The sequence below is a fragment of the Quercus lobata genome, chromosome 12 (assembly GCF_001633185.2).
Source record: "Quercus lobata isolate SW786 chromosome 12, ValleyOak3.0 Primary Assembly, whole genome shotgun sequence".
NCBI lineage: Eukaryota > Viridiplantae > Streptophyta > Magnoliopsida > Fagales > Fagaceae > Quercus > Quercus lobata.
Window position 1 is genome coordinate 22,142,505 of NC_044915.1, and position 26,576 is coordinate 22,169,080.

At 36.2% G+C, this 26,576-nt stretch overlaps 4 protein-coding genes across 4 annotated transcripts; all 4 read right to left on the reverse strand.

Moving 5' to 3' along the window:
* Positions 1-3,154: 3,154 nt before the first annotated feature.
* On the reverse strand, positions 3,155-3,701 carry LOC115972087 (outer envelope membrane protein 7-like). Its single transcript, XM_031092235.1, has one exon. The coding sequence runs from the start codon at positions 3,603-3,605 to the stop codon at positions 3,390-3,392; it is 216 nt and encodes a 71-aa protein (XP_030948095.1). The 5' UTR covers positions 3,606-3,701; the 3' UTR covers positions 3,155-3,389.
* A 5,345-nt stretch (positions 3,702-9,046) lies between these two features.
* LOC115970939 (olee1-like protein) lies at positions 9,047-10,548 on the reverse strand. The gene is made up of 2 exons (XM_031090577.1): positions 10,383-10,548; positions 9,047-9,378 (listed from the first exon to the last, which is right to left on the reverse strand). Exons 1-2 carry the CDS (start codon positions 10,546-10,548, stop codon positions 9,047-9,049), a joined length of 498 nt encoding a protein of 165 aa, XP_030946437.1.
* Positions 10,549-12,341: 1,793 nt separating this feature from the next.
* On the reverse strand, positions 12,342-16,996 carry LOC115972015 (small nuclear ribonucleoprotein SmD1b). The gene is made up of 4 exons (XM_031092153.1): positions 16,883-16,996; positions 16,659-16,735; positions 12,750-12,941; positions 12,342-12,637 (listed from the first exon to the last, which is right to left on the reverse strand). The coding sequence occupies exons 1-4, from the start codon at positions 16,894-16,896 to the stop codon at positions 12,573-12,575; spliced, it is 348 nt and encodes a 115-aa protein (XP_030948013.1). The 5' UTR covers positions 16,897-16,996; the 3' UTR covers positions 12,342-12,572.
* Positions 16,997-18,670: 1,674 nt separating this feature from the next.
* LOC115970098 (probable aspartic proteinase GIP2) lies at positions 18,671-20,146 on the reverse strand. The gene has a single exon (XM_031089772.1). It carries the CDS (start codon positions 20,140-20,142, stop codon positions 18,823-18,825), a length of 1,320 nt encoding a protein of 439 aa, XP_030945632.1. The 5' UTR covers positions 20,143-20,146; the 3' UTR covers positions 18,671-18,822.
* Positions 20,147-26,576: the final 6,430 nt, after the last annotated feature.

Below are 26,576 nucleotides of genomic sequence, written 5' to 3' on the forward strand. Positions count from 1 at the left end.
AAAATATGATTCTCGGTCTAGTCTTTCTAAACCCACTTGTATCAATTTAGTACATTTCTTTTTGACATGGTTTTAATGTCTTTTGGATTTATAGCCATGAGTACTAGGAATCATCTCAACATTCAACCTACAGAAGCAGGCAGGGCTTGGTAGCCATTCCTGGCTGGTGGCTCCTAAGTCCTAACTAAAGTAATGTTTGGGTTAGGTTGAAGGGTGACATTGATAGAATCGGTGTTTGCGGAGGTTGTGCTGTGGTGGTAATAAGAGTTGGTTCGGGCCTTGTTTGATGGTTGACATGGATAACAGGATAAGGATGCGTTGGTTTATGCTGCTTAGAGTTAGGACCTTTGAAAGGTCATATCAAAATTTAGTTCTTAGTTACATAACATTAAGAAGGTTTCACCATAAATAAATAGTACGTTTATGTTAAAGTTGAAGTTAATGTGCTAAGGGTTCCAGCTCTTTGAGCATCCTCCCACTAATGAAGAAATTTTGTATGGTGTCTATGACCTCCAGGGGCGGCTTGATGCATTTGGGGGCCTAAGGCGAAAATTAATCATCTTAATTTAGATGCAAAATTACTACTAATTAACATGAACTACATAGAAATTTTTTTTTTTTTTTTTTTTTTTGGGAATTTTTAAGACAGAAAAAATTTGACAAAATTTTTCATACTTGTTGATGTGGTAGATTGATAGTGGCAAGTAAAACAGTGGTGTTAGTGGTAGATTTAGATGAAAACTAGTAAAAGTTTGTTAATTAAACTCTTATTATTATTCTTTTTTTTTTTTTAGAAGTGCAACATTCACAATATTTTTTACAACAAATCCTAGATTTTAAACTGTTTTTTGTTTTTATTTGAAAATATCACTATAATTATTTTTTTGCCATCAACAATAGGCTGTAACAACCTGCTACTTAGCATTAGTTGTAAAAATGTTGTGAAAAATATTGTGAACGACGTTGCATTTTTCTCTATTTTTTATTTGTTTTTCATCTAGTAAAAAAAATTATTTTATTTATTGATTATAAATAATCCTATTGGTTAAAATTTGGGGGCCTTTTTTTCACTTGGGACCTTAGGCCGTTAGGCGGCTGCATTTCTTGCTCCACCATAGAGCTGGCCCTGATGACCTCCTTTCCCATAATATCCCAATACTTAAAAAAATAAAATAAAACTGGCATTCTATCGGGTCCAGGTGCCTTCAAGTCTCTCATTCCCCAGATTGCATAAATCATCATTTTCTGCCTCATCTACACACTCTTGTAAAATTCCTTCAAAATCCTCTGGTCACTGAGGATGACATGTAGTATATAGCTCTTGGAAAATTTTCGACAAAATATGAACTAATTTCATCTTCCTAAAAAATCCACCTATTTTCCTCCAATTTGATGGCATCCACACTGTTCTGCCTTCTTCTAATCATGGTGGAAATATGAAAAAATCTTGTATTTCTATCCCCCTCCTATCATTCCCAATTGGGAATTTCTGCAAATAAGCCTAGACTCTAGAGAGCTTGCTGCTTCTAGAAGTGGTGATTGGATTAGATTCTCCTGGGGTAGGAGGGGATTTAACATGGCTGCTCACTTGCTGGCAAAATGGATTGCTGAACACCAATTCGAGGGTCCTCTCATGGATTCCCAATTTCCCTTAACTTGTAAATCAGTTGGGTCTTGATGGGGCTTTAAGGTCGGATGTTTAGGTTCTGTCTTTTGTCTCCAGTTTGATTTGTGCTACGGTTTCATATTTAGAATTAGTTTGTTGTTATCAGGGTTGGTCTTTTGTCTTTTTTTCTAATACAAATCTTTCCTTCCTTCCCTACCACCCACCCACCCCCGCGCGCCCGAAACAAAAAAAAAGTTAATGTGAAAAGGTGCGTATGAGTCAGGTCGGATTGGGTTGGGGTATTTTCAACCCAACATGACCTCCTTGAGGTAAGAAATCTCCAACCTAGCTCATGGTAACTCTAAAAACCAATCCAACTCAAATAGTAAGGATCATGTTGGGTTGGGGGTTGGGTTGAGTTATCAAGTTGGAACCATTTTAACAATTCTAATAAAAAAAATTGTGTTATTTTCATACAAAATTGACTTTTAATTCAACTATTTAAGCTCATTATTCAATAAATGAGTACAATTTATACAACTTGGCATAACACTCAAGTTTCATCAAAATTGAGTCTCAAAATAGATCAGGTTGGGGCACCATTTTAACGAGCCTAATAAAAGATCAGTTTTTTTTTTTTTTGGGTTACCTATGTGTCCGAAGCTATTTGAGCACTTAACTATTCCTTTTACACATACACTCCAAACAATTATAGGGAGAAAACCCTTGACGTGACCATGACCCTTAGATGTTGACTAGAAATTTTGAACTTAGGATCTCATGAATCTCATATGACTTTGGAAACTAATTCTCCATTTTTTTTTACTGAAAATATTTTTAGGTTTTTGTTTTGTTGTAAAATTTAGTCAACTATGAAAAAATTTTACTTTGATTGGAAATGCTTATTAAAAATCTATAAAATGTTTTACACATTGAAATTTTCGTAAAAATGCCATAAAATCAAAAAAATTCAATATATATTTACATTTGAAAATATTTTACTTCAAAACAAACGGAGCATAATAGACCAAACCACTTAGGGTTAGGTTTTCATTTAATGAGTTTAAATTGGACTTGTTAGAGAAATATAATTTTACTCCTTATTAAGTTTGAATTAGACAAAATAATTTTGTTAAAAAAAATGATAATGATGAGTTTGAGTTTAAGTTCGATTTGTTAGAAAAATAGAATTTCGCTTCTTATTAAATTTGGACTAAACAAAAACAATTTTATTTAAATAAAAATGATAATTTTATTTAAATATTTAAATAAGTAATATTCCAATTTTACCAAAATCGAGCCTCAAAATATCAAATAAATTGATTAAAAAATTAAGACAAAGTTTCAAAATTCAAAATAAATCAAACTAACAAATTAAAAAAAAAAAAAATTAAAAGCTAATAATAGGGTTAGGTTTTATACTTAACAAATAAATCGACAAGTGGGGCATAAATTAACCACTATTATTATTATTATTATTATTTTTTAAACTATGGCCTTTGTATTTATCAAAAAAAAACTATGGCCTTTGTACAATGACAATACAACTACCAAAACAAAAAGAAGTACCATATCAAAATCCCACAAATCCCAAGTACTAAATTTAAGTTTCCCCAATTCAGTTCACCTCCATCACGGTACTAAAAATTTTCCAACAGACTATTACAAATTACAATCCAACACAAACATTAATTCAATTCTGATTTCCTTAGCAATTAAATCAGAAAATTCCATTAACTTTTTAATAATAATTGAAAACAAAAACATATTCCAATTTCAAACCTCACTGATGAGCAATCTGAGGAGAACCCGCATCAGCGTCAGCGTCAGAGTCAGCAGGAGGAACGACGTCGTCTGGGTCGCGGGTCGGGTCGGACTTGTCGATAGCGGCCCGGAATTTGTCGAGGAAGGGCTTGAAGGCGAGCTCAATGGCTAGCCACCCAAACGCTAAGGCTCCGAACACTACCACCGCTTGCTTCGTAGCAGTTGATTTCCCCATTTTTTTTTTTACTGCTTTTCGGTGCAAGAAGAAGAGCGGTCTGACCTCTGAATGAAGTAAAATAATAGCGTTCAAACCCAAACTAAACCGAATATATAAATACACAAAGTGTGGGACCCGTTTGATTGTGATAATTTATCAAATTTCCTTACTTTGTTCAAATAAAAAAAAATCAAAATTTCCTTAGGGTTTAAGAAAACTTCTAATTTCTAGGATACGCCCTATATATATAACAAAATAATTTTTAATTACTATAATGTTTTCAGTTGGTAAATTAAATACGCACACAATGGGTCTTAAATCCAAGATTTAACGCTTAACCTAACACTTAGATAAAAAGGATGTGTCAATTAAGTAAGAGCTTATTTGCATATGTAATAGAAGAAATACTATAGACAAGAAAATAAATCATCAAAAATTTTACATCTTATCTCTTACATATGCAGTGCAGTGGGCTCAAGTAAGTTGACTTTTTTTCTTTTTTTTCAATAAAAAAGATAGTCTAGCGATCACATTGATTAATTTTAAGGAATTCACATAATTACTAAAAACCATAATGGTTTATTTGTATTGGTTAGAAAGACTACAAGTATGGTTTGATATCTACATAATTGCTTTGAAGATTTCAATATATCACATTTGGATATATGGTGGGATGAATTTTTATATAGAGGAAACCATGTGAGAAAGGGATCAATGACCGTTCAAATTGCTTGATTTAAGTATTTTTATAAGATGAGTTCCAGTTATCTTAATTAGTAAAGTCTGATAATTGAATAAGAGTTTTGGGGTTTAATCTCTACCTACACCAAAACTGATTGGTGTTTTGTCCTGATAATAAAGGGCTATTATTAAGAGTGGTTGAAAATCTCTCAAAAAAAAAAAAAAAAAAAAAAAAAAAAGAAGGTATTCTTATAAGACAAAAAAACTTTTTTTTTCAGCTTCTCAAAAAAAAAAAAAAAAAAAAACCTTTTTTGTGAGATGGGCTTCCTTGAGGTGGATCAGCCAAACCCACTCTCTTGCTTAAGTTAGTATTATGGAAGGAGAATCTAAATAGTAAACTATTTGGAGTGGGCTTATGATTCCCACGGGTATGTTGGGCATAATTTCGTGAGAGGCCCAATCCATAGGGCAAGTGCAAAAGATAATTACTGCTCCATACGAAGGATTATCATATATAGAGCCCCTGTTAAGTGTGTGATACCCCGAGCCTGCTCATTAGGAGTCTTTGGTCCTTCAAATTCCTATTGTTTTGTTAGATTGTTGAGGTCTGTTTTGTCACTGTAAGAGTCTGCCTGCGGGTGCTTGAGGTGTATTGATCTTTTGTTGGTGTGTATGTCTTTTTATGTTTTCACTGAACACATTTCCAAACATCTTTGTATTGATGTACTAGAGAGGTTTTTTTCCCCCAATGAGGAACGTGAAAAAACTAAAAACCCTTTCTGTAATCCTATTTATATAAATATAAATCGAAATTTTAATGAAATGGGGGTCAGTAAGCTTACATACTTGAGAAAAAAAAATTTGGATAATTTTTTTTTTTTTTTTTTTTGGGATAACACATATATTATATATATGAGTATATATATCTTGAAATTTTGAAAAAAAAAAAAAAAAAATTGGCCTCAAAGTGGCTCTGCCATTACCAAAAGTTCTGGTGGTATTTTAGGAAAGTTATTATTTATTTATTTTTAGCCATGCAGATTTGGAGGATGTCAACAATTCCAATTAATCATTTGCTTTGACCAAAAATGTTTACTAGAACTTTAAGCCTAAGCCTAAGCCTATATGGAGAGTTGGTTTGCTAGGTTGCTATTTGGAATTAATAGCGTAGGTGCAGATGGAACTCTGCTTTGGTCAGAGGGCTCTATTAGCCCAGGTGTGGTAAAGTATACTCTTCAGATGGCCATCTCAAAATGTGCTTCACAAGATAGGATGGTCTGGCCTCATTCAAGATTTGATCACTTTGAGGTGAGGAAGGAGTATAGATTTGTTCACTGCTAGTCTACTGCAAGATATAGGGGATATCAAGATGAGTGTTTTAATAGTCCTCAACCATGGAGGAGGGAGGCTATAAATTTTGGATTTGCCTTATAAGCTTATAGTATTTTCTTTGAATGTTGATGGTGAATGCTTTGCGTACTAAGATTTAACACTCAAAATAAAATCTAAATGTTAGTACTCTGGTAGCGTTTGGATTTAACGTTTTCTGCGTTTGCATTTACAAATGCAAGGGACCCATGCTACAGTATGCTCACTAAATGCGCATAACCTAGCTGAAACGCATGGATGAAAAAATAGAGTGCATCGTTTCATTAAAAGCGGGCATATGCATGTACTATTCATGGACACAAATGCTCAGTACTGTTCACACACAAATAACCCACGAAGAAGGGCAGAGTCACAAACACAAAACACAGCGTTCCGGCCAGTGGCTATTTTCATTCTCCAGGAGTTTCTTCTCTTAACTACAGTGGCAGATGTCTTCAATGTTCTTCATCAATGCTCCGTCCTCTTCCAAATCAATGAATTGCGCCTACCCACCAACCAAAAACCCATCAAAACAGATGAAACACCTACATTGCAAACCCATTACACAGAACAAACCCACCCCATCCCCTCTATTCTTCCTTCACTCGAACTCACCTTTTCTCCGCTTGTGACATCGTTGTCGCCACTGTAGGTCTTTGCATTCACGGGTAAGTTGTGTCTAACTTCTCATATTCTCTGATATGTTAGTGTGTGGTTATATTGTTTTCCACGAGATTTCAATCTGTGGTTTTTTGTGTTCAACATTTGTGTGTGGTTTTTGTGTTCAACGTTTGTGTGTAGTTTTTGTGTTTTCCATGACACTAGTATGTGGGTTTCTCTCTCCTTCATGTAATTTTGTGTGTTTCTCTTCCTACCTATGTTGTATTTGGACTATGTGAGTTTACTTTGCATTTTTCATGTGGGCATGTGTAACCGATTATGATATGCACATGAATTGTTTGTTGAAATGCCTCAATGAGTATAGAAGGAAGTTGTAGCAAAAATGGGTAAGGGGAAATCGAAGGACGGTGGTAATGATGTGAGAACTGATTGGAAAGAACCAGCGGAACTAAAAGTTTTTTGTGATTTGTGTGCTGTTCAAGTCCTAGAGGGCAAGAGGAGTGGAGGATTTTTTTAAAAAGAAGGGGTTGATGTAGTGATTAAGCACTTGGGTGAAATGGGAAAAGTGGTGACTCACACGCAGTTTAAAAATAAATGGGATCATCTAAGAAAACGGTGGAATTATTATAACAAATGTTTTGAGTGTGAGACTAGGTTGGGTCTTGATCCTAGAATTGGGCAACTTAATGCTAGTGATGAGTGGTGGACCCGAAAGATTGTGGTTAGTTCACTTTACATAATTGTAAAAACCTCCAATATCTACAACTATATATTATTGTTTTCTAACTACTGGTTATCCACATATAGGCATGTCCCAAGGCAGGAACCTTTAAAAAAAGAGGTATGCCAAATAAAGACTCCATGGACATCATGTTTGGAGGCACAGTTGCAACGAGGAAAAATGCATTCTGCACGAGTGGTCAAATATCAAAGGAAAGCATTGAAGGGTTTAAGGACTCCGTTGATAACAAAGAATTTGTTGACCCCCAATGTCAACCCTCTGTGAATGTTGACCCAATGGAAGTTGAAGGCCCATCATTGTCAAGGTCAGGACTGGCAGTGAATAAGGGGAAAGGCTTGGCAAGCGGTGTCCACCTTTTCAGGCCAATTTGCAAAAAACTAAGAAAAAAGCATTCAGTTGTGCAAGAGATGTTTGACTCTTTGAAGAGCATCTCAGATATTATTGTTGAAAGTAGAAGTGTAAGTACTCGTACACCATGTGCTTCCAAAGCAACTGCTGAGCTTAAATCAATTCTGGACATGGTGTTAAGTCTTCCTAGGGTGTAATCGGGTGATCGCCTTCATCTATTCATCACCCTCTTCTTCATGGAAAAAGTAGAGGGTAGAAATATGTTTATAGCACTTGGCGATAAGAAGGACGTCCAGTTGAAGTGGCTAGAGATGCAGTACCAAAGGAACCCTAAATTTCATTTTTCCTGAAGGAAAGAGGATTGTTTCAATAGGGTTGCTGAGGCTTGGTATTGTAGTAATTGGTTTTTCTTTTTATGTACCTGTTGCACTCTTTTTTTTTTCTTTTTCTTTTTTATTAGTAGAAACTATGCTTACCATAGGTGTGTATGTAAGACAATGGTTACTAATTAATTGTCATGTAGTGTATGCTTACTTGTTTCTTTTTCTTCTGCTAGTGTTTATAATTGTCATTATGTTTTTTAGTGAACATTCTTTCTCTTTTCCCTATGGAGGAGTCAGCTTAATCAGCTGATTGGTTGATTGTGTTGTGACTTGATCTGCTTAACTTGCAATTAAAATTATACAAGTTACCCGCACAAATGTTTTCCCTTACTTGTGTTGACTGTTATCTACGCATTAATTTTATTATTCCAGATTATGTATGGCTAATAACTGAATTCTATAAATTTATAATGGCACATTATTGAGCACTTTTCTATTGTTCTCATCAGTTAGAAAATCTATAGTGTTTATGTTGGCAGGATTATTTTTAATGAACTTTCGAAGCTTACGTCAAAGCTAGACTTGGTGGTTAGAATTCTTTTTTTTTTTTTTCAATTGTTTTTTATTTCCATTGTTTAAAATGGACTGCTTGTTTTGAATAAAGTACTCATTCTTTAAAATAAAATAAAATAAAAATTAGAAACTTAAAATGAAGAATTCCCTACAAGTTTGAGGTTTTTTTTTTTTTTTTTTTTGACCACAAAGAACAGGCAGAGAAAGGATATGCTGACTTCAAATTGGAAAAGCATGGTCTGAACATGCTTATTGCTGGCCCTATATTTGTGCATGGATTGACATACACAACTCATGTCTTAGTAGCTTGTGGGCATCTCCAAATCACATTTTTAATTTGAAGTTTGTTGTTCATAGCCTGTGTAATTTGCAATAGCTGCGAGCAAGCTGAATAGATGATTTTTGAGTTACGAATGTATCCTCTTACACTCGTTAACATAAATTATTTTACATCAATATCTACAATTAATACGAAAATGTCTACATTTATAAAATATCTATATTTTAACACAAGAAAAAGTAGATGTAAAAGTAAAACAAAGGAACATAAATAAAACCCCCTATCTGTATAGTTCTTATGGTCAACAAAATACAATACATTCAGTTCACTTAACACCATTTTAGAATGGTATTAGTTACATTCAGAAAAGATGATAAACTAGAGAAAAGTATTTTTGAGTAGTATATGTCAAAACTTAGTCCATATCAATATCAAAAGTTTCTTTTAAAATGAAGTGCAACGGTTGCCAATATAATAATACATGTCATAGTAAATTTACGTAGGCAAAGGTGCTAATGATTTTTCACAGATCAAGTGGGATGAGACCCATTTCAGCAATAATTTCAAGGCAATTGGGGAGAGCTTCCTTAATCATGAACCCAAGGGGGTTGGGATAGCGAGCAATGGAGGCGATACCATTTTTCTTGGTAAGTGTGATTCTAGCTCTTTCATAACCAGCCATGAGGTCAGAGCAATCAGCCCTGGAGCTCTTGAGGGCCACAACCTCACATATCTCTTCTTCATGATCACCATCCACAGGAAGACGATAAGTTCCTGTCGAATTAGTGGTACCGTCGAATGAGTATGTCAACTCACCACCCTCACGTTTTCTACATTCCAAGCGTACCTTAGAATCTGCAAAGGATTATACCATGTAAGGGTTCATTTCATACTTGAGATTTTATATCTTCCATTTAATAATCTACATGGTACATAGTGTTATGTTATTTAAAATTGTAAATAGAATGACGTTAAATTTAATTTTATAATATTTTATTTGAACTATTAAGTGCATCCATTTGAAATTAATGAAGTGGATTTGAAGAGCAATGAAAATCTACACTACTAGACCCCAAAAAAAAAAAAAAAAAGATTAAGCTTTTGCCGCATATTTACATTATAATTATTAAAAGCCATCTAGTTTATGGAAAAATGATATGACATACACCATTTTGGTGATAGTCATTTTTAAATTTTTTCGATATACTAAGGTGTAATTTTTTTTTTTTTTTTTTTGAATTCTAAAAGTTTTTGTTGAAAATTCTAAAAAGTATCTTATAGGTGAAAATGTTTTTTTCGAAAATGAGTCATTTTTCAAAAAGTGTATTCCATAAAACTATCTCACTTTCCTATGTTTGGTAACAACCTTAAATAAATTGAAAACCAATCTTCTAACTTCCCTTATTTAGCTTGATATAAGATAGAGTTGTTTTCCAAAAATTTTTTAATGAAAAACAATATCTAAAAATAAGCTATACTTTTTATGTTAACTAAATGTAGTTTTTCTTTGACTTATTTTTTTTAATATTACCAAATACTAGAAAACACGAAAAACTATTTTTATACAAGGTTTTCCATTAAAACAAATAGAGCGTCACATTCAATAATTTAGAAACTAATTTAGAGAGAATTTCTCACTTGTACTTTAAGCCATAAAACATTTAATATACTTAAAGGGAAACAATAACACATTGCTGACTAAGTTCTCTGACAAAGTTGTGCCACTCAAATTCATAGTTGTGTATACAAGTAGTACTATTTCTACAATTTGATAATGTTACAAAATCATGGTTTACGAAGTAATATCCTAATAATTTTAGTAAAATTAATCAAAAAAACATTTTGTTGTGACAAATTACCTGCTAGGGGTTGGCTGATTTTGGTCTCAAATTGGACACGGCATGTGTCACAGTACACCTTGCCTTCAACAAAGAAGGTTTCACTAGTGGCTTGGGCAAGGTTGAGGAGGGAAGAGAAGCAAAAAATGGTGGCAATGAGGGCAGCAACTGCACAAGTCTTTGCCATTTTTGTCTCCCTTTGATATCACTCTGTTTTGGAGGCAATTAAAGTCCTTTATAAGAGAATAAAAAAATAGAGGGGGAGGAGTGGTTAATTTTGTGTGATTCTTAGTGAACTTTTCTATTTAAGGCATGAAGAGAGAGAGAGAGAGAGAGAGAGAGACTCGGTCCTTATTTTTGCATAAACACCAATACATGGATCCTGGTACCTACTAAACCAACATGATGCTCAACAAGACAACAACAATTGTGATTCGAATCGTTTTTCCTTCTTCTTTTTTCAACCAATAATGTGAAAATCAAAATCAGATTGAAGCCCCAAATTTGAAAAAGATTTAACAGAAGTTCTAAACAGCCATCCATTCCACCCTAGTTTGTTTGTTTACAACAAAATTCATCTGTATTTATTAGGTAAATTCATCTGTTGTTGAATTTAGTTCTAAGTTCTAACAAAATGTGTATCATTATGTACCAAGCTAGGATTGAAAATCTAAGTGGACAAACTAGCGGCTTGTTTTTTTATTAGTGATTGTAATTCTACGAAAAACATGCCAAAACCATTGTAAATTAACTAGGAAGTGAATGTACTTCACAAATATTATCAATATCAAACAAATTAACGATAATCTCTCTCTCTCTCTCTCTCTCTCTCTCTCATGAAAAGCAAATGATATTATTTAGTCTGAAGTGCCTCAAGTCTCGTTGTATTGTAGCATCTTAATAAGTAAAGAGTCTAGAGACAATAGTAAAGAACATGCAAAAAGAATTATAAGTATTAAAAAGGATTTTTAAAAAAGAAATGTATAGTTAATAAAAACATTGTTAAGTATGTGAATGTCTTTGTTGATACTTGCATACATAGGATCTTTCAATTGATCGTTATTAATTATTGCACAATCCCAAGATCTAATATATTTTCTTTTCATATTTCAAGTCCTTTTTGTATAAATATTTGAGGGTTAATACATTTAAGTGAGGATTTGTGAACTTAAATATTTTTTCTTTCTTCTAATAAAATTAAAATAATTGTTGATATTTATTGTTTATTGAAATAAATGCAATAGAATTCTATTTGCATGACAATAAGAAAACAAAAATCTAGGGACAACCTTTGGCACACATTGTTCAGTAGGCAACAAAGCTTTAGTCAGTACTTGCATAACTCACCTACTTTCTAGTGGGGTCTTTTCTTTTTCTTTCTTTCTTCTGTTGTTACATTTACACAAAATCATGATCTGCTATAGCCTATAGTTCTCTTTTTGTTGATACTACAAAACCCAACGATTCAATTCCTTTCCAACCAACATAGGGAAAGAATTAAATTCAGATTGAAGCCCAAAATTTGAAAAACTTGTCACGAAGCTTTAAACAGTCATCCATTCTATCGCTTTAAACAGCCCACACTATTATGGTTTATAACCAGGGCCATCATGCTACCACTTTTGTTGCCACCAGGTCTACCCTAACAGGGGTTGAAGATGACGCCAGTAGCCTCGTAGCCAAGTAAATGTTTAAATAATAATAATAGCAAGCACTGCTGCTACCTCATGTATAACTTAATTGAAAATTGAGTTGAAAGTAAAATTAAAAGGCAAATACTCTGCAAATTATTAAAACAAGATTATAAACAACTGGGAAAAAGGATACATAAACATAATTGCCAAACAAGCAGGATCAATTTCAGGCAAAATGTACCAAGTTATGGGGACCCTGTGGTTTAAACGAAGCCAAGTACGAATGGTGAAAAATTTTTTGGGGTTGGTAGGGGCACAAAAAGTCAAAGGCTTGAGTAATAACATCTGCACTGTGAAATTCTACGATAATGGGGTCTATTTATAAAGTTTCATGAGGTTATCAACACCGACTTCTTTGATAGATATTTTAAGAAATTTCAAAGGATAGAACTCAGAATACAAGATGAAATAGCGAAAACACTCTTTTCATGTCCCTAAAAGCTCCAATAAATTCTCCCTACAACATTGGTGTTTACATAACCAAGTGCCACAAAAATTGAAACCAATGCAGCCTGGCTTAACGACCACCACGTCCACGCCCGCGTCCACGTCCACGGCCACGTCCACGTCCCAAAGGCCTCCCTGAAATTTAGAATAGTATTAGAATGATTACTATAAAACCTCACCACGTAACAACTGTGTAAACAAAAGGCATCAATATGAATGGTATTTAAGTCAGATAAAGTCCCAATACCGGCAGTAGGCTTCTTGGGCTTAACCCTAGGCGTCTCTTCAACCAGTAAAGTCTCAAGATTCAAGCTGTCAGGAAGGATGTAATATCGAATATTGTTACCCCTCACACTGAGATGATCCAGCGTCACTGGATTTTTTCCCTTCAATGTAAGTTTCACTGTCTTCAAATGTGTATTCATACTGATATCAACACCTGCATCAAACAAGTCAATCCACTAGTCAAAACAGCTATATTTTCCATGTGTCCATGTGTACTTTCTACTCAATAATCAATTGCTCCAGTTAGGAAAATGAAACACCATCCAACAAGTCCAACGGCTTATCTTTAACTTAAATGCATGTAATGAAATAATGGAATTCTGCCTAGTTTAAAAAATCACAGCTTAAAGAAAGTGGGATAATAGACATGTGCAATAACAAAACAGCATAATCTTTTCAAAGATATTGTAGGTACTCATATATTTAAAGCAAATACAGATTGCAAAAATAGTACCTTACTGCTGCAAAATTCCTAATAGTTTACAATAATGTTCAATCAAATTAATTTTAACGCATTGAGAAGAGCAGAATAGTGTACATGTCCAAAGGTGAACAAAGCGTGGAACAATGCTAGCTTCTAGAGTTCACTGCTTTTCCCAGACTGGAGAAGGGCTTATACTGCCAATTAAATTATAAGCCCCTATTAATCGCCACATACAATTCACTCACTCAGTAATGCTAAAAATTAGAAGTTCACCATGTAGACATCCTACAAGCTACAGACACAAGATTTGTGGAGTGGGACTTCTAAATAAAAATGGAACTCTAGTCTAAAAATTAATCGCCACATACAATTCACTCACTCAGTAATGCTAAAGATTAGAAGTTTACCATGTAGGAATCCTACAAGCTACAGACACAAGATTTGTGGAGTAGGACTTCTTCTAAATAAAATGGAACTCTAGTCTAAAAATTGACATATTTACCAAATAAATATCAAATTAAATGCACTAGCTAGAGCAACATACAGGACAAACATATTAGGGGTGAAGAAAAAACGTATTTAAGGCTTTATTTAGTGGGGCTTTCCCCTGTAGGCATGTTGACTTGTAAAAGATGGAAGCTACCTCCATCTCATTCAGCAAACCAAGGTACTTCATGTTTTTGTCAATTGTGAAACAGCTCATGCTTTTTAAGCAGCTTTGAAGAAGCAAGCAGCTGAGCTTCTCATGTTTTTGAAAAGCTGCAGCACTCCTAAACTAGCCCTAAATTGTCTGTCCCTCATCACATGCCATTTCAAGGAAAAAAAACCTTCCCTACATTACTTTCAAATGAAAATTTCCCAAACATTACTTTTGTTCTCAATCTTCTTTTTTATTGGAAAAAAAAAAAAAACATATAGAGGGGTTACTCCCGACAAAAATTTCCTGATAATGAAAAAGCAGTAATTTATTCATCCGCTTTATCATTTTCCTTGGGCACATGCCAAACAGGCTGATCTCTTCTATACATAACAACCATACCAACAGGGAAGCACATTATTTCCTAGTCATAAAACTTTATCTACCTTTTTTTTCCCAATCTTGCAGCATAATCAATCATGAGTTAACAACAGGCATCTTCTTACTAATCAACAAAGAGAGAGAGAGAGAGAGAGAGAGAGAGAGAGAGAATTTAAGATATTAACACAGTTCCTTTAACTATGGACTTTGTAATTAAAAACATGAGGAATTTGATTTACTAAAATGGCATCAGTGACTAAAAGATAATGAGGAATTTAACATTCTAACTCTTGGGAATAAAACATCTCTCAAAAATATGACTCAACAAAATTAGGAAACAAGAAATAAACAAACTATCCTACCGTCTTCTAGTCTAATCATGCAAGGATTAAAGTTTATTTCAAAATTCTCACAGTGAAAATGGCAATACAAAGATGTTATATCCATCAATCCAACATGACAAAATACCAGAGTCAAAAAATTAACACTTACACTTTGGACAAATTTAAGTATTCACAATAAGATAGGTATCATATCAAAAACACATGACTCTGCCTAACAAGGCAACACTTGAAGATGGTGAGAGCACTAGTAAATGACAAGTACTCAGACAGATCCTGGTGAAGGTAAAGCCAAACCCGTAGACAAAAGTCAATAAATGGTATGAGGAAAGTATGATGACTCAATGTTAAGAGTCGAAAAAAGCCTTAAAGATAATTTTTCTTTTTTATAATCTGAGTAAAACTGTACCCTTAGCACTTTGCCCCGCACACTTTTATGTGCCACTCAAAGACGACACCACATGCAAGCCTACCAAGTCTGGCTCTAGTCCAGGGATGAAATTTTTCTCTAACAGGCACTCCACATATAATTACAGTTTTATACTATCAAGAAAAAATATATATATACATTTTTCGTCCACCCATCTTACCTCACCTACCCTCAAAACATTTTTTTTTTATCAGTAAATAAGTATTTCATTAACCCCTCATAAACTTCTTTTTTTCAATTCAAGATTTTATGAGTTGGTATATAAGCTTTTATAACTCCTCATCAATCTTTTTAGATAAATCCCACTTCCCATCATATTCTAAATACTAAATAGTAACTTTCTTTCCATTAGGAAGGAAATGAGTGAATAGTGGAAAGGTAATTGTGTTAAGGATCATTATATAGTCAAGTGCAAAAACAAACTCTTCAGGGAGCACAGTGTGGGAAACTCAAATGTTCAATGTTTTTTAACTCAAGTGTGTCGTGCACTAACATAAAATTGGTTCATATAGATGTCGTTGATGCTTCTGAGTGGAAAAAAACTATTCAAACAGGGAGAAACGGAACAATTACTGATATACATACTTCAATAGAGAATAAGCAAGGCAAACATTGTCACTCAAATAGTTAATCCAACCACCAAAATGGAACCAAACAGGGGCTTTCCACCTCCTAGGCAGACCATCCTTTTCTCCCAATTTCCCCCCCAAAAATACTTTGAATTTTGGCTATTTATTGCTCACAAAGTTCAAAAATTCTACCTCGTTTTCTGCCACAATTTCAAACATTATGTAAGCAAAACTATCAGGACAACCCCATTAACATTTTAACAGCCCTTTTCTTGAATCCACAGAGATAACATAAATTTAGACAATTCTTTTTTGAAAAATAATTTTTAAAAAGAAACCAGCAAATTAAAACTAGCACCTTCTTCATTCCATGTCATAAGATTCAACCAAAAAATCCCCAGTTATATTGCACAACATTCTCAAGTAATATTCAAAAAAACTAAGAAAAAAAATCAACAAACTTTAAAATAGATAAATAAATAACATAGGGAACTTTTGTAAAGAAGAGCCTTTTGGACTAGCCTCTAGCCAGTAAAATATGGGCAACCGACCTTACCCACCAAAAACAGTTGCCGGGTTCACCCTTGACGGGCCAAGCAGTTTATGCTCATACCCAGGAGCAACAAAAACTCCACCACCTTAATCTCAAATTTTGGAGTTGGCTATGGATCCTTGATAGACTAATCAGGAGCAGCCCAAAAATCAGGCTCCCTGTCAACTCCTTAATTCACATGCCCTTTTTTGTTTATTGCTATTTCAGCTTCAAACCCACTTAAAAAAGGACCTCTTCATCAATAATTTTTTCCCAATTGCTGTTCAGTTTCCACATTCCCAGAGACCCCACAAAAGCTTTTCAAACATAAAACCACACCACAGAAACCCCAATTAGGCTCCATTCATCAAAACCTCTATATTTGGCTCAAGTACTAACAATCTAACCTCCCTATAAGCACAAATCAAACACCAACATTTGCTAGGGTTTCTAGCCAATAATTCCACTCACTAAAAATCAAAAAGAAAATGCATATTAAAAAACCTAGGGTTTAACAAAAACCCTAATTATAAAAAAAAAAAAAACCAGAGAGAGACCTGTGATGGTGCCGTGAACGACAGTGCCGTTCTTGAGCTCGATCGAGACGGTCTCGTTGTTCAGCTTCATCAAAAACCTGTACATTGTTTTTCACAGATTAATTAATTTATAAAAAATTAAAAAAAAAAAATTGTCGAAAATTAATTAAACGCTGAAATCACATTGTTTTCAAAAACAGAGAAAAAGCAAAAAGAAAAGAAGGGGAAGGGTGAGAGTGAGAGACCTAACGAGCTTCATTGTGGACGAAGAACTAGGGCTCTGTATGGGTGTTCGTGTGTGCTGCAATGGACACACAGACAGGGAGAGCGATTTTTGAGTTTTAGGGCTCGCGCTGCTACTAGTATCGAACAAGGCCTTTTTGTGAGTGAGACTTCTTTAAACGACGCCGTCCCGGGACCTTTTTGTTTTCTATATTTACTTCTATACCCCTGTATTTATTTATTTAATTTTCCATTCTTTTTATATATATATATATATATATATATATATAACTATATAAAAACCTGATTTTTTTTTTTTTTTTTGGTTGAGAAAAGTGTAAGTAAAAGGGTATTTATTTATTTACTATTTATTTTTGGTGAATTAAATAAACTACAAATTCAATTGAGGAGTTTTGGAAACTTCATTGAGGCAATTTTTGGTGTATTTTGTAGAGTTAAAAAAAAAATTTAAAAAAAAAAAAAAAAAACTCAAAGTTTAATTGAGAAGTTAGAGACTTCATTGAGACATATTTATTGGAAATTTTTTATATAGAATCCATCTTTAATTGGAAATATATTATGTAATGTAAAGAGGAAGCAAAGAGAATTTTGATTTTATTATGAAAATGAATTCACACTTCCTTTAATCATAATTTGATATTCATGATCAACCTTTATATTTAGGCTTAGCGGAACCTTTATATCTAGGCTTTGCCCCCCTAGTAGATGAACTTACAATAAAGACTCTTTAGAAATTACAACATTTCTAAAATACTTTATATATTATATGAATGCTTTAATAACTAACGCATCTATATTCACAATCAGGATCTTTAACCAACTCCAAGAACCTCTTGAAGATTTGCTCTACCTTAGTGATATTTAGTTTGTGGCTTCAACTTCTTGATCACCAACTAATACAAACCCAAATAAAAATGATTTTTTGTTCTCACAAGTTCACTGAGAGGGAGGCTATATTTTTCTCTGTTTGCTTTGAGTGTCTGTTTCTCTCAGCCACAAAAAAGTCATGCAACATAAGAGTCTTTATATAGTAGACTTGGTAGGGTTTAAAGAGAATGACGCTGACTTCAATTAAAACATGTTAGATTCTAAATACATGATATTTGATCAAGCAAGTCATTTTCAAACATCTTTCGAAAAATATTTTTTAAATTGATCAACCGCAATCAAAAGGCTATCAAAACTTGGATTTTGATCGATGGAGTGGAGATTGAATGTCAGTCGAAATCCTGACAAATAATTCTTCTTTAAGCTGCATCTTCATACTTTAATCTTGAATATTGAATAACTCATAGAAATTTTGGATTATTTTTCCGGTACAATGTTGATTTCCTTGCATCTAAGACAGTGGTAGGGGTCAACAGTGCCTAATCTTTGTCCAACCAAAACCTTCACTTTCAATTAAAAGCGATGTTGTGTCTATTGGTACAATTTTGTCATTCAGATTGATAGACTTCACACCAATACTCAGGCTCAGCTGAAGGCTCTCCTTGATAAAAAGTGGGGTGTAAGTGAGGGATTGAGAGTCATCAATGTTAGGAAGTAGCACAGAAGGCCCATCGAGAGTCATCAATGTTAGGAAGTAGCACATAAGGCCCATCTCCATAGAATATAACTCCTTGTCATTTTCTGATGGCCCACAATCATATGATGTTATCATAATTTGGTTTTTTATTCTTAAGGAAAGAGTCAAGCAATTATATCCAATCCAATCATGTTTGGTCAGCGAAATTTGACTTGCTTGCTTGATAACAATTTGATTGGTACTTAAATAATCAGATCTTATCGAGTTATACAAACATCAAACTCTTTATTATTATTCAAAAATCATATCAAGCAAAGATTTTTGGGCTATATACCCAATTAATTATTCAGACTGTAACACATACAAATATATCATAGAATTACAGAAAATAATTCTCTGTCGATTCATAAGCACCCTCTAGGCGTTGGAGGTGAAGTTGAAGTTTGAGCATGTAGTTCGTCTACCAAAGAGAAGAGAGCTAAAGCCTAGCCTTGATTTTGCCAAATCAAACTGCAAGAGATTGTCCTCCAACTGGTGCCCTCCAATAACGATTGAAGTCCTGGGATTTTTGCCTCCATTTACAAATCCGAGGCACAGCACATTGTCACTAACCTGTACCATTGAGTTGTCACCAAATATGCTCCAATACACATTCTTATTCTGCAAAACAAGATAGATTGTAGGCACAGAAGGCCCAAGAATTGTGCTAAACACGTTCTTTGAGCTGAAACACACGTCGAATGGTGCCACGGAAGCCACCCTAGTGATGTTCCTGGCAGCAGCCTCATTGATAAAAGCCTTTGTCAATGCATTGTAGATGGAAGTCTCTAAGACAGTGTAAGGGTTGACAGTGCTAATCTTAGTCCCACCAAAACCTTTACTATCAATTGAGAGCAATTTTGTGTTTATCGGGACAACTTTTTCACTTACGTTGATAGATTTCACACCAATAAAATACTCAGCTGAGGGCTCTCCTTGTGAATAGGCTGAGGCTGTGCTTACAGGGTTGATAAATAGTGGGGTGTATGTGAGGGATTGAGAAGCATCAATGTTAGGAAGTAGTACATAAGGCCCATCTCCATAGAACATAACTCCTGGTGAAGCGGTTGAAGTTGTGGATGATAAGCAAATTGCAAATTTCCTATGGAAGCTAAAGGCAGAAGCAAATTGTGAAGGGAATGCAATTCTAGTCCTGCCTAGTCCAGCCATGCCTGAAACCCCCCTAGCAAGACCTTTCAATAGGAAAGTAGGTGCACATGAGAAAAGGAAACGTGGCACGGTCACAACCTGGCCTGGGTTTGACCCGCTGGTTGATTGGACCGACACAACATCCGTGGCAAGTTCACCGCTCGTGGCGGTGTGCGTCACAGTGTTGCCAGGTATGACACCACATGTATTGTTGTTGCAGCCTGGCTTAGGGGCTGAGAAGCAATCCCCACAGCCACTAGCTCCAGCAAGTGAGCATTGGGCCGAGTGGCAACGGACCGGGTGGTATGTTGAGGACACATAATTTTGCTCACAATTAACCCACAAAAATTGGCCACCAAGATCAACCACTAGGCTTATTGGAACAAGTGGGGTTCTTTGGTTAATACGTGTAATGTATTGAAGAGTGGTGGCATCTTTGGAGACTGGAACAACTAGTGCTTTTGGCCTGAAAGATTGTTTAGCCAAAGAAGGAGCAATGAGGAATAATAAGAAGGTAGAGAAGAGGATATATTGAATAGAGCTAGCCATGTCTATAATTAATGCTAAGTTACAAGTTTGAAAGAGGTATATATAGGAAATGGGTGTGGAGGAATAATAGTGGTGGGCAACCATGCAAGCTCTATTTAATTTTGTCGGCATTATTATGCTTTGATGGGAGATGTGGCGCTTGGATAAGCTAGCCAACGCGCAAAGCTAGCGTCAAAGGAGGCTGCTTAGCCCACTGTAATCCACATTTCAGAAGGTGGCATTTCTAACATTGACTTTGAAAATTTAATGATATATATAATTTTTGGAGTGTATTACTAGGTCACGTAACATTATTATAATATATTATGATGCATCTTTTCTAATTTCTATTGAACCCTTAAAATATGTATGAACAGAAAGTCTACTTCACATTAATTGGAGTGGCAGATTGTTCAAACGAGTTTTTTTTTTTTTTTGGAGAAAACTTGTTCAAACGAGTTGAGTATTGGGAATGTAAGTAATTAATCAAATTAGAAGAACAAGATGAAAAGATATTAGTATTTCAATTATGCCTTAATCCCCAATCAAATTAGCGTCGAATACAAGCAACTACATTTATATATATATATATATATAGAGAGAGAGAGAGAGAGAGAGAGAGAGATAGATAAATAATATTAGTATTTCAATTATGCCTTAATCCCCAATCAAATTATGTGATCATGTCTATATTCGAATTAGACATGCAGAGTTAATGCCTATATTTGAATAAACTAATTAACTTATTACGAGGATTTTTTTTTTTTGAGAAAAATGGGGCTTTTAATCTGAAGCTACCAAAGAAAATAAAATAATTCTAAGGACCGATTATGCTTATTGCCTAATTTGGTCTTGGTTTGTTTGCCAAGTTAATAAAACTTGGTTTTAGAGATGGCAATGGGGCGGGGCGGGGCCAAAGGATGGGGTTTTCATCCCCGCCCCGTATGGTTTTGTCTTGCCCCATCCCCGCCCCGCCCCGCATGACGGGGAATACTTTTTCACCCCATCCCCACCCCTTGGGGCCCCACGAAGCCCCACCCCACCCTGTAAGACTCTACTTTTTGTTAATTTTCCCTACAACTAGTACAATTTTTTTAATGAAACCTATTTTATTAATAAAAATATACTTGAAATTACAACTAAATTTATCCAATCAAATCAAATCAATTTGTAGAAAAATTTGAATAATATATCCAAGTGTTTAACAAGAAAATCGTTAAAAATAAATAAATAAAAATCTCATAGTATAACACAACAAAATAAAGGCAGAGAATCACATTGGATAGAATAAAATATGCTAATATTAATATGTTTGTTTAAATAGTAGGGTTTTAGGGTATGAAAATTTTATAATTATAATCTTTAGTAACGAGGGGCGGGGACGGGGTGGGTCTAAAAAGCCTAAACCTATCCCCGCCCTGCCCCGTGGTGTGGGGCTAAAATCTTGCCCCATCCCCGCCCCACCGCCTTTGCGGGGCGGAGAAAACCCACGCGGGGCGAAGCGGAGAGGGGCGGGTTAAGCGGGGCGGGGAAAAATTGCCATCCCTACTTGGTTTTCAGCCTTTCAATGTCTTCTTTTAATTATTATTTTCTTTTACAGGGTCTTTAAAATAAAGAAAATGATATATTTATTATAATTTTTTTAGGAAGGTAATATAAATTTTATTATTATATATTTATAAACTCGTGTGAGAAGGAATATAATTAATAAATTTCAACAACTTTAATATATAAATATTTGATTTAAAAAAAAAATATTATGACACATCAATTTGTACATCAAAAAGATATACTTTTGGTTCTTACATTTTTGGGCCAATTTTTATTTTAGTTCTTAAATTAATTTTGTGTCTACCCCAGTTCCTAAAAATAGAAATCGTTTCGTTTTGCTTCTTACCATTAACCCACTAATAGAAAAGTTCTACATGACAAACAAAGTGCATAAATAACATGTTAGATTCTAACGTGATTAATAAAATAATATTAAATAAAACCATGTAGTATTTTAAATATTACAGTGGTCACATCATTTTTTTTTCTTTTCTTTAATTATTTTAAAATAAAATAAAATATTCTTTTATTTTATAATAATTGAAGAAAAGAAAAAATAGATACAAACACAAACCCACTGACCAAGAAAAAAAAGAAACACCACGAAAGAAAGTGAAATAGATACAAACAAAAACACACGGACCACGAGAGAGATAAATGAGATTATTAAAATGAAAAAGAAAAAAAAAATGAAAAGAAAATTTTATTTTAATTATTTAATTATTATTTAAATAATTAAATAATAACTGTAAGGACGCGATTCGTGACGGACCGTAACAGTGTCGGGTTCGCACGTGAAAAGGCCCCTAACAATATCATTTGTAGAGCATGGGTTTGGAAGGCTAGGTCTTGTTCGATAGGCGGTGGGTTTTTCGCGGTGTTCGTATGAACTTAAGCTTTCCTACACCCCTGGAGTCTTTCTCCTGGAGGTGGGCTGGGAGGCCCTGGTTTCTGGCCATTTTTCCCAACCCCCTCTATAGATTACTTACTCTTCCTTTTATACTAACTCGCGTCCACTGTCCTTCGTCCACGCGTAGGGTTAAACTTTCCAAGATTGATACTTGTCCCATCAGTCCATACTTAAAGTCGTTGGGGATGGTTGTAAAAGCCAAAGAATGCGGCTCTGTCGGGTTCAGAACATTAAATGGCAATAACAGCAGCTTTCCCTGGATATTTTAGATCTTTCTTCCATGTTCCAGTCCTATACCGTTTTTACCCTTCCCTTTGGAGGTACTGTGGGTCTGCCGAGGACTGAACTACCCTCGGCGGTACCCAAAGGCTATTTCGTTGAACTTGGGCCATAATCCTCCTCGGCCTGGGCCTTTGGACTCTCCCTGGGTAGAGGGGTCTGGCCCATAAATCATTTGCGCCCCACAATAACTAAAATTTTTTATTTAAAAATAAATAAAGAAAAGAAAAAATAATGATGTGGCTTTTCTAATATTTAAAATGTTGATGTTGCATTATTTAATATTATTTTATTAGTCACGTCAGTATCTAACATGTTATCTATACATTCTGTTTGTCATATAGAACTTTTTTGTTAGTTAGTTAATGACAGGGACCAAGACAGAGACGATTTTCTATTTTCAGAGATTAGAGTAAGCGCAAAATCATTTTGGAAACTAAAATGAGAATTGGCCCAAAATATAAGGACAAAAATTGTATATTTACCTTATTTGATTACATTATATATGCTTAATTATGCAAGGGACTAGTCAAACACAATGGAAATTTGAAAATGTCTTATTTCAAGAGTACTAGTGTGATGCTTTTGTATTACAGTCAAGAATGATTTGATTATGATAAAACTTTGACATCTTACGTTATGAATGGGATGGAAACAGATTTACAAAGCCTTTCCAAATCTTTCAGGAAAAAAAAAGAAAAAAGAAAAAAAAAAGCCCCTCCAAATCTCAAATTCAGGTATGCTGGCCTTGCTGCTAAGATTATTTTATTAAAATTATTGTCCAATTCTCTATGTAGGGTCACGATTCGTGGCGGACCGTAACAGTGTCGGGTTCGCATGTAAAACGGCCCTAACAATATCATTTGTAGAGCGTGGGTTTGAAAGGCTAGGCCTTGATCGATAGGCGGTGGGTTTTTCATGGCGTTCATACAAGGTTAAACGATCGTCACCCCTAGAGTACTTCTCCTGGAGGTGGGCTGGGAGGCTCTCGTTTCTTGGCCATTTTTTCCCAACCCCCCTTTTTTGGCGCACCTTCCTTTTTATTATATAGTCCGGCCTGGTTGATCCTGACCCTCCACTTGTAGGTCAGGCGGGAGCTTATCTCTGTGTCCGTCCCGTCAGCCATCCCATCTAACTTTCTATTAGTTGCATGGATCAAGGTTCACACTGTCCAAACGTCTTTTCTTTTCAACCATCTCTGGGTATTGGCAGGTGCATTTACTGAAGAAAGAACGCGTTTTCTTTAGTCCAACTTTCACACCCTACTTCCCTATGGGCCCCATTTCGTTCACATCCCCTGGAGGGGGGCTGTTTGGGGGTTGCCTACACCGCAGTGTAGGTCCTTCTATTACAGCTCCGGAATACCGAGGACAGGGTAAGTCCTCAGCCATTCCCTTCGCCACGTCGGCTATTGACCATTCGTCCTCGGCAGGATACCCCTTCGGCACGGGTTCTGGGCCCAGGTAGAGTTTGGGCTGGGTTGCAGACCTCTCGGGCCCACAATAGCCCCTCAAAATCCTGCTATCCGTTCCCTCGGACGGATAGGTGGGTTTTGATGACACCAGGGATCAGCTAATGCCTAACAATCCTCGTCATATATCGATTCCCGAGGTTTTTCACCTGCCCTAGGCACGTCCCTAGAGCCGTTCGGAAGGCGAAACGTGGCCTCATTAAATGCGGGCGGCTTAGTGCTTCCCACGTTCAACGGTGTGATGAAAATCGAACGGTGATGATTTCCTGGCCTCTTCAGGCGGGAAAATGGGCGTGCAGTTTACCCTAGAAAGTATAAAAGATATTCTGGAGATGGATTCGTCTCTCCAGTTATATACTTAAGAGCTTTAGCGCGTGTATCCAGGGTTCATCTGAACTTCTACCCAATTTCAAGTTTATCTCAAGCACATATAGCTCATCCGAAGCGTAACTCTCCCCTTATGTAAGTTTCCTACCTTCATTAACTCGCATTTTTTCTTTGTCTGGGTTTATTTCTCTCTGGCTCCCTTTCTTTTCCGTCGCGGGTTAGGTTTGTGCTAGTAGATGACAAAGGCAACTAAATTGAGGTTGAGGAAGTTGGTCGACACTGATGAGGCGATGAATAAGTTCATCGTTGATTATAATATTCCCCACAATGTAAGTCTGGAGCACTGTAAGATGGGGGAATGGCACATTAAGAGGGGAACGGGCGCGGTTGTAATTCCCGTCCTTGCCTTTGTAGAGGGAGGTATGAGAATCCCTATGGGGCCAGTGACAAGGGGTTACCTCAGGCATTTCCGTTTAGCCCCTACCCAGTGTGCCGGCAACGTTCTTAGGATTTTGGGTTACGTGGACGCTTTAAATGAGAAGATGGGTTTAAGACTGACCCACCATGATGTAAATTGGTGCTATAACCTCCAGAAATTGAAAGGAAAAACCTATTACATGAGGTCAAGGGACGATAGGGTTCGGTTGATCCAGTGCCTTCCTGATTCTAACAAGGGACTGAACAAGGATTTCCTTATTGTCTCTGGGGAGTGGCATGATGGCGACCCATGCCCCGTAGTAGAAGGAGAACCAGGTGGGGTTTCAGGAATGGAAGAGGGATAACCCTTTAATCCATTCTAATCTAATGTCTTTTGATAACTAACCATGCATATATGTTTGTTGTTTTTTTTGTAGATGCACGTGCCTATACACGGCATTTTCATTTAGTCAACCGGGCGGATTTGGAGACCGTTTTACAATCGGCAGTTTTTGTGAATGACAGTGATGGCCAAGTCCGTGCAGCTCACAAAATACTAGGGTACCCTCCAGTTCAGAAGTCGTTTGGGGACGCAAAGCACGTGATCAGTGCCCGCCGTCCCTGGCTTCCAAAAATTACCGTAGTAGAAAAGGGATTTTTAATCTCTCAGGAGCCAGCTGTCCCCAAGAACACCCCCCTGGTGGGTCCATCTTCATCTCATCAAGCAGCCGAGGACGAAGGTGAACCCGATCTGACGGAGGAGGGGTTCAGGGTTTTTGATTTAGTCTACCAATCAGAGGACCCTCCTGGTGACCTAGGTGACCCAGCCTTGTCCGAGGCTGAATTGTCGTTAATAGGCACCTCTTCGCAAGCCGAGATGGGAGTCAAGAGAATACCTTTAACCCCCCTTCTCCAACTCCTCGAGATCCAACCAAGGAAGGATACCCAGGAGGCACCACAACCCGATGCTCCTCCTCCACCGCCTCGACCCCTTACAATCCAAACCCGGTCATCCTCCACCAAGTCCCAGCCACAATCCAACCGCCCCGAACCTCCCACCCCCTCCCAACCAGCTCGGTCCCCCAGACCTGAAGGTGCTGATTCTAAGAGAAAGAGGAGTCCCAAGGGCAAGGACACCGCGGATGAGGGAAAATCCCAACCTTCAAAGGAGAAGGATGAGGCTCCGCGTACAAAACAACTGAAGCTCGGGCCCCAAAGCAAGGGCAAAGGACCCGCAGTTCAAACCCCTCAAGGCAAGGGGAAAGGAATTGATTCCCAATCCCTACCGAGCGCCTGGCTCCCTGCCCCAATGCTTCACGGGGGTCCATTACTGGAAACGGCCTCCCTGAGGGACCTCGGAGACGGCGAGGGTGAATACGTGGCGGACGCATTAGGGAGAACCATATTACTCCCTAATGATATGGACGAGCTGAAGAGAATGAGGATGCAGGAGGTTTTTCTCAGCACCAAGAGATACTTGTGCATGGTAAGATTTCTGGC

Bases quoted from the DNA above. Each gene is read 5' to 3' on its own strand.
- LOC115970939 (XM_031090577.1), bottom strand. From the start codon at position 10,548: ATGGCAAAGACTTGTGCAGTTGCTGCCCTCATTGCCACCATTTTTTGC. The intron at 9,379-10,382 runs GTAATTTGTCAC...AATCCTTTGCAG, and splicing joins AATCAGCCAACCCCTAGCAG to ATTCTAAGGTACGCTTGGAA.
- LOC115970098 (XM_031089772.1), bottom strand. From the start codon at position 20,142: ATGGCTAGCTCTATTCAATATATCCTCTTCTCTACCTTCTTATTATTC.
- LOC115972015 (XM_031092153.1), bottom strand. The intron at 12,942-16,658 runs GTCTCTCTCTGG...TGTTTGATGCAG, and splicing joins CGTTCACGGCACCATCACAG to GTGTTGATATCAGTATGAAT. The intron at 12,638-12,749 runs GTATTGGGACTT...TCTAAATTTCAG, and splicing joins GCCCAAGAAGCCTACTGCCG to GGAGGCCTTTGGGACGTGGA.
- LOC115972087 (XM_031092235.1), bottom strand. From the start codon at position 3,605: ATGGGGAAATCAACTGCTACGAAGCAAGCGGTGGTAGTGTTCGGAGCC.